The sequence below is a fragment of the Notothenia coriiceps genome, unplaced genomic scaffold (genome assembly GCF_000735185.1).
Source record: "Notothenia coriiceps isolate Sejong01 unplaced genomic scaffold, NC01 NC01_scaffold00002814, whole genome shotgun sequence".
In the NCBI taxonomy this organism is placed as follows: domain Eukaryota; kingdom Metazoa; phylum Chordata; class Actinopteri; order Perciformes; family Nototheniidae; genus Notothenia; species Notothenia coriiceps.
The window spans coordinates 1-7,742 of NW_011335515.1; the positions used below are offsets into that span (position 1 = coordinate 1).

General features: G+C 40.0%; 1 protein-coding gene across 1 annotated transcript; it reads right to left on the minus strand.

The window, feature by feature from the left end:
* Positions 1-84: 84 nt before the first annotated feature.
* Positions 85-7,322, minus strand: rab2a (RAB2A, member RAS oncogene family; the record flags this gene model as incomplete). The annotated part of the gene is made up of 5 exons (XM_010765858.1): positions 7,223-7,322; positions 5,832-5,899; positions 3,248-3,330; positions 1,612-1,704; positions 85-211 (listed from the first exon to the last, which is right to left on the minus strand). Coding segments are annotated over exons 2-5 (351 nt in total), but the record flags the coding sequence as incomplete, so codon positions are not given.
* Between the last annotated feature and the right edge of the window lie 420 nt (positions 7,323-7,742).

A 7,742-nucleotide genomic window follows, 5' to 3' on the forward strand; every position in this document is an offset into this window, starting at 1 on the left:
TCGGTGTGTGTGTGTGTGTGTGTGTGTGTGTGTGTGTGTGTGTGTGTGTGTGTGTGTGTGTGTGTGTGTGTGTGTGTGTGTGTGTGTGTGAATTATTACCTCCTCTACATTAGAGGCAGTCTTGGCTGAAGTCTCCATGAATATGAGGCCATGTTCTCTTGCAAATGCTTCACCTTCCTCTTTTTTCACCTCTCTCCTCGACTCCAGGTCACTAAACACAAACACAAAAACATGAATACTATGTATTTTCCATGGTCATCCAAAGGTAGAAGATAGTAAAGCATCTTTGGGTTCAAGAAAAGCGCTATAGAAATACAATTTATTATTATTATTATTATTAAAGTAGTATATTAGTACACCTCATGAACAGTGATGCATTTCCTTTACTGTGAAGGAAGCTAGGATCACTTTCATTGTGTGATATCAATGACCACTTTTCTCTTATGAAATGAACCGTCATTTGAACTCCTGTTCATGATGACTCGTTGCTGATAAGAGCAGGTAAAGATGTGTCAGGCTTTGTTGTTCTGACTGAAAATAATACGTTGTCATTGAGCTATACACTGGGCTACAGGGTAGCTAACAGCTCTGTGTAACATCAGTGCCAATACCTGCATTCTACCATTCTACCTCCTTTGTTAAACCTTAAAACTGATAAGTGTATGACTCCGTAAGGCAGGTTTAGTAGACAGTTGCCAAAAAGAGTTTCAGGTTGTTCGTAATCAACAAAAGGACATTTGTAAACTCATCATTTTTACATAACAGTTATGTAACATTGAGTACATGAGCCTGAGTTGAACTGTGTTGTAGAGGTGAACCTCCTCAAATCGATTTAACAGAATTAATTCATCATCATATATATCTTTTTTAAATATTTTATGTATGCACCATGACATCAATTCAAATTCCTCGTACGTGTGAACCTACCGGGCAATAAATCAGTTTCTGATTCTGATCATCATAATTAGCTTCAAGGTGCAGTTCTATCTAGCAGCTGTTTGTTGGGTCGATTTAGACATTGTAGAGGAAGCTGGGTCAGATATAACACTAAGGACACGGCCAGGCACAATGTTAACAAACCATTTGGATAATAATAATAATGAATGTTAACGCTCGAGTGGCAGCCTGTTACAGCAGCTCCTACTCACCGCTGAGTTTTCTATATATTTCTTTAATTAACGTACTTTACTATAATTTATTGTACTTACATTTAAATCTTGTATTTACATTTTGTTTTTATCTTATAGTGTTTTATTTTGTTTTTCTCCATCTTCCCTTTTGCTGTAACAATGTAAATGTTTCCTCTGTGGGCAAAAAAAGGTATTCTGATATTTATTTGAGTGCTTTTCCGATAGCTCAAAGCATTACATTAGCTTACATACATTATACATTCCATACTGTGGACAATCCCCACAGGAGCAGTTTGGGGTGAGGTGTCTTGCCCAAGGACACAACGGCATGCTGACTGCAGTGGGGGTCAAGGTGGGATTGAACCTGTTCAGAGGATCAGCGCACTTATCCACTGCGACACAGACGCCCTCAAAAATAAAAAAACACAATGCTCATAAGCCTGCGTGGTTGCAGTACAGTGTTATATGTTCAGGATCTTACCTCTTGTTGCCAATGAGCATGATGACCATGTTGGAGTTGGAATGTTGGCGAGCGTCCTCTAACCAGGTCGTCAAGTGGTTGAAGGTGTCCCTTCTGTTAAACAGGAACAGAATCTGGCTTTAATCTACTTTTACATTGATAACACAGCTGTTACGCTATCAGATCTTATAAAGTCCTTGTCCCTTACTCTTGCAGCGTTTCCAACCATTCAATCTTACAAGAAGACTTCATCCCAGCTGTTCCTGTTCCTGATGCATGCCCTATGACTATCTGAAAAGAACACTGGTATTTGCTCTAGTTTACTGTCCTTAAGGTGAACCATAATATCTTAAGTCCCTCTCGTGGCCCCTACAGGTTGTAATGTCCACTGTAACCAACTATATTCAAATGAACTCCATACCAGCAACTCAACTAACTAGGTCAGTGGTAGGGAACCCAAGGTTTCCACATCTGGGGAGCGTGAAGGCTGATTTATTTTAGACTTTAACCCCCTTTCATACACATGTGCCAGCTCAGCTTGGCACTGTGCTCGAGCTCAGCACAGCAGGGATTTGCATCTCCATTCCAAAAGAGCTAAAAGTGTGTCTCCATCTAACATCTCTCTTCTACTTTTCATCCTTTCAGTATTAGTAGAGGTCTCAGTTAGGCCGCACTCTGTAAGATGACACTGTAACTCCATTGGAGGCGGGTTGGATGCAATTTGGCCCAACTCCGGAGATGGCCCATCATCACAATTTGGCTTTACAGTAAGTATATTGGTTTTAGGCAGTTGTGATTGACAGACCATTGATTTTTGAGAAAGAGGCAGGTAAAATAATACTTTCTCCTCTTCTTTCTATCAAGTGCTACAAAAAAAAAAGCTTAAGTGTACACGAGTGGAATAAACTAATACAAAATTAAATACTATATCTTGTATAGGAAATGCAGATCAACTTCTGCTTCTCGGATACATTGTTTGACTTGACCAAAAGTGGGAATGGAAAAACCCAGGTAGAGAAAGCTGGTGGGGGGGGAATTTTGACACCATGGTAGAGCTGCACAAAAGGTTACGGGGTCATGACAAATCATTGGGAATCAACCTCTGGGGAGTATAAAGATCAATAACAGATTTCATGTCAATCTCGCCAGTAGTCGTCAATATATTTTGCTCTGCACCATAGTGTGGAATTGATGGGAAGACTGACGTGCTGCTCACGCTTGAGAAGAGCTAACACCCAATTTACTCTTGGTCACTTCATGTTTCTTAAGCGGATCTGAGAGCTTTCCCATCTCAAAACACTGTAAATGTTCCTGAGACCCAATCAGGAGGTGGCATTTCCTTGTGCCATCAGCATGTCTAAATTTCACATATCTTGCAAACATTTCAAAATGCCCTAAATGGATTACACAAAGATGTTTCAGACATTCAGAGTTCCAAGAGGATTAACCCTTAGGACTTTGGTGATATTAGAACCTTACCTAGAAGCAGTATTTTAATCTGTTTTTGATTTATTATAAACTCACGCTAATCTGCAGTCCTTTCAAAAATATATGCACAACTTGCTACCACGATGAGGAAATGCAAACAACTTCGAAGTGTTTCTGACCACAGCTTTGCTACAGATTATGTTTGGGTCTGTGTGATTGGTTGTGTTACCTTGTGATGTCATAGACTAGCAGAGCTCCTGCTGCTCCTCTGTAGTAAGACCTGGTGATGGAGCGGAATGACTCCTGACCAGCCTGGAGAAACACATACATATATTAATAAACAGAAATTGAAATGTGAATAATTGAAACGGCCACAGACAAGTGCTGATCCTTTGGTTTTCTAACAGCCCTGATCTTGCTGGGGTCTGACTGACCTCATCTTTCAATCCTACAGGTCACAGTTAAACCAGTCCAGCTTATCTGCAAGTCTTGTTTCTATGTGGTCTAGGGCCACTAATGCTCTGCACCAGCCCAGATTCTCTAGCAGGCTCCGGCTCCAGGTTTTCAGTCAGCTGGCAGAGGACCGGACAGAGGCGAGCCTGTCATTGGATACAATAACATTCTTTTTTCTGTCTCCATCTATCTGTCAACATCCCTTTCTTTCTCCAGTGTGTATAACCTCCTATTTATGAACAACAATTTCATATCAACAGTGCCCACCTCGTTTGACACTCCCCCTTCCATTATTACCCCTCATTGTCTCGACTCCACTGTCTGTTCCTTGCATCACTCATCTTTTCATTCTTTCTCCATAAACCCCTGGGCCTCCATTATTTCCACCACTATTCTCACTGTGTATCACTCTTACCCCCCCTCCCTCTCATGTCTATTCAGGCTCTGTCCCTATCCCATATATACTAACAATGTTGTCTGTGTTTCGCCCGGGCAGGAGTAGAAAACAAAACAGCACTATCCTAGCAGCTGCGGCTCTGACTTCATGTGAAAAACTAGATAGCCAGTCAGTCAGAAACACAAGCAGTCAGTGAATCATGGAGCAACTCAGAGGAGCAGTTTGTCACCCAGCAACACCAGCTCCCGGGCAGTGAAGAGTCAGAGAACTAGAGTTTCAGTCAGTGAGCAGGTTATCTAGACGGCTAGTTAGCTACCCTGACTGCTCCTCCAGCTAACAGCCAGCAGTCAGTCAGGAAGCGGTCAGTCAGTCAGTAATGCTATTAGTGCATAAATGATAAATAAGGGTGAAAGCGAGGGAACGCTGCATCTGTCTGCCATCTGGTCATGTGCGGAGGAACACACATACATGCACAAACACTTTATTCATATGGCATGTGCAGCCTACACACTGGTTTCTCTAGACATTTGGTGGTGGTGGGAGTTCTGTACCAGTCAGTATCAGTGGGCCCTTCTGGTTTGTTTTTGACCCTCTCATCTGGGACTATACGACACCTTTTAAACCAGGTGAGGCAAATCGCTACCTGATAGGACAGACAGTAGTGTGAGAAGCAGGGCTGACATCATGCCTAGTTCAGACCCTCAAGCTTGGGGAGGTGCCTGCCTTTCCATGGAGCTCTATCTCCCCCTGCTGGTCAAACGCCTAACTGCATGGGCAGGAAACCATAGTGGAAGTGACGCAATGTTTGGACAGTGATGGAAGAATTACTTAGAACTTAAACTGAAGTAAAAGTAGCAATACCACAGTGTGAGAATACTCACTTACAAGTAAAAGTGCTGCATTTAAAATTGTACTTAAATAAAAGCATAAAAAAGTATAAGCTTCAAAATATACTTCAAGTACAAAAGTGAAAGTACTCATTCTGCAGTATGGCCAATTTCAAAATCATATATATATTACATTATAATTATGGAGCAATAATTATTGCTCCATTAATGTCAATATTGCACTTGTTTTAATTTTTTATTATTTTATATAATGTTTGGTAGCTTAACATATACTAAACAAGTAGGTCTGATTTATATGTTGTATTAACAATCTAAATCTGCAAAGTAACTTGTTACTAAAGTTGTACAATACATTTAGTCGAGTAAAAAGTAAAATAATTGCCTACAAAATGTAGTGGAGTAAAAAAGTAAAAATACCTCAAAATGGTACTTTATTAAAGTAATGAAGGTACTTAAGTAAATGTATTTAGTTACATTCCACCTGTGTGTGGAACATCACATCCTTTATTTGATAGTCTGGAGCAAAGGTTTTGATGAAAGTTGGTAACAACTTTAATTTGGTCTGAACTACCACTTGTCTGCACTGTATACATAGTTGCTTCTCGATGAAATCTTTTCTTAATGTTCTCTCTTCAACTGTGTCTCCTTTAGTTTTCATTCCTTTTGAGGAATTTCTCTCTAATTGGAATGTCTCTGATAAGTCAGGGAGACAACATGAAAGATGTTGCCACAATGAGAACAACATTTATGAGCCTTCTTGTCATTCAAAACAACTAAACGCATATCTTGTTGATTTGTTTATCTCTGTCATTCTTTTTCAGATACATTATTTATCAAACCATGTAATAATACATGAATTATGTATAAGATACAGTATTCAAACCAAAATGTTCTTTCTGAAGACTTTTTTTCAGATTCATATTTACACCAACATCTATTACTATTTAGGAAATGTGTCATTACAGAAATAGCAGTCAACTCAAGTTTAACGTCTGCATTTCAGAGACATCCATATATTTATAGCCTTGCTTTTATGTCATTCATTCAATATGTTATCAGGTGTTTTTAGAGTCTTTAATATGCCGTCACAATAAATGAAAAGCTAGATATATTACCGTATCCCAGATCTGCAGTTTGATCTGTTTGCCATCTATAGTGATCATCCTCGCTCCGAACTCCACACCTGGACACAAGAATGTGGATATGGTAGATTAGGTGCCGACTCAATAGTCACATTGTTACTTGTTGGCTGTGCTTTAATATTGGCTCTTCCATCTGTTTGACTGCTTCTATACTGCCCCATCAGGACGACCCCCCCCCCCCCCACTCATACTGTATGTATAAGTGGGTGGGGTCTTCCTGAAGAGGTGGCTCTACAATGTTTTACAGCTACTTCTTTCACTGCACAGATCGAGACGAGTAGGCAGACAAAGATAGTGATGTGTGCTAAGTGACCAACAGCATGTCTTTCATTATCTGTAGGAATATTGGAAATACTATACACAGCAATTTAAAGCAAGCTTGTAATGAAACTTAAGTTCATAATGTTCAGTTTTCTCATTATCCCCCAGCTAAATGATTGCCTTGAATACAAATATAGATAAAGGCAGCAGGGGAAGAAGAAGAGAACAGAATGGGCTTTCAGGCAACAGGTACTAAGCATCACTTATCAGTAAAGAAGGGATGCTAAGTACCGTTAGCCACGTTTCTTATGATAGTCAATATTAATAATCCTTTTGTTGCCTGACTGTAACTATGTTAACATGAGATTTGTCTCTTTAGGTTTAATACAATGTAGGGTTATTTCTAATTTCCAGGAGCAGTCTTCCAACTTGAATTTGATCTGTCTGAATGTTAGGACCAATATAAGGTGACTTTTACTTTTGCCTGGATAAAACAACATTATTTCTTTCTGAGATAAAGGTTCATGAAAGGAGTACCTTAAGGCTAAAACATAAACAAGCCAACTTCACATGTTTAACCCAGCCCAGATAGCACCAGCTTCACTGATTGCAATATGGACAAATACAGTGATTCTTGGACCTAGAGTTGGTCTGGGTTTAACCTAGAGAAACCTAGACCGTCTTTGACCTGCCCAGTGCAATCCCAGAGCAGACGCGTTCTCTTCCGGTTGAAAAGTGTCAAATACAGCATACACACTGTTTTTCGTAGGATCTGTATTGAACAAATATGTTCCTTTAGGTCTCTACAATACTTTTTGTAGGACTGGAATTCTCTGCAGCTCCACAACATTTCATTATAAATATACTATTTTCACATATCAAGCGTGGAAGAAATATTACACATCCTGTGATTTGAACATTGCACATGACCATATTGCGATTTTGATAACATATGAATCAATTGTGGAGTCCTATTGTTGATGCTGAAATGATATATGGTGCAGCCCTAGTAGCACAGGATTCACAGCTAAATGAAATGATGCATTAATGAATGTATTTCTAGTGCTGGTGTTGCTGCAGAGCTGAATGTGTAGAGGACTTACCGATAGTGAGATCGTGAACTGGCTGAAACCTCTTGTCGGTGAACTGTAGTAATAGACATGACTTCCCCACACCTGCAAAACAAAGACACAGCACATTAGAGGGAACACTGATTATATAGTGACACATATAAGCATGAACACCCTTCACATTCATTTCCAAAGGTGTCTCAGCAAAATACCACACATCATTATAAAATCAATGACTGAACTCCCACACAGTGCAGAGGATCCGGCTGTTTCCAGTTGACAACACTGCAGGAAGCTACAGATATACAATGATAATGAACATTTTATACATAGAATTCACTCAAACTAAACATATTGGAGCATCAGCGTCTTCAAACCAGCCCGACACGCTTACACACCGTTTCTCCAGCTAGCTTCAGTGAGCTCAGTTAGCCTGAGCCAACGCACCAGCTGGCAGGCTGTGTGAGTGAAGCTACTCTGGTCATCATTGACAACTGCTCTACATATGACTGCAGTTGTAAATGTAGCAGACTGCCTCACATCCACACAAACA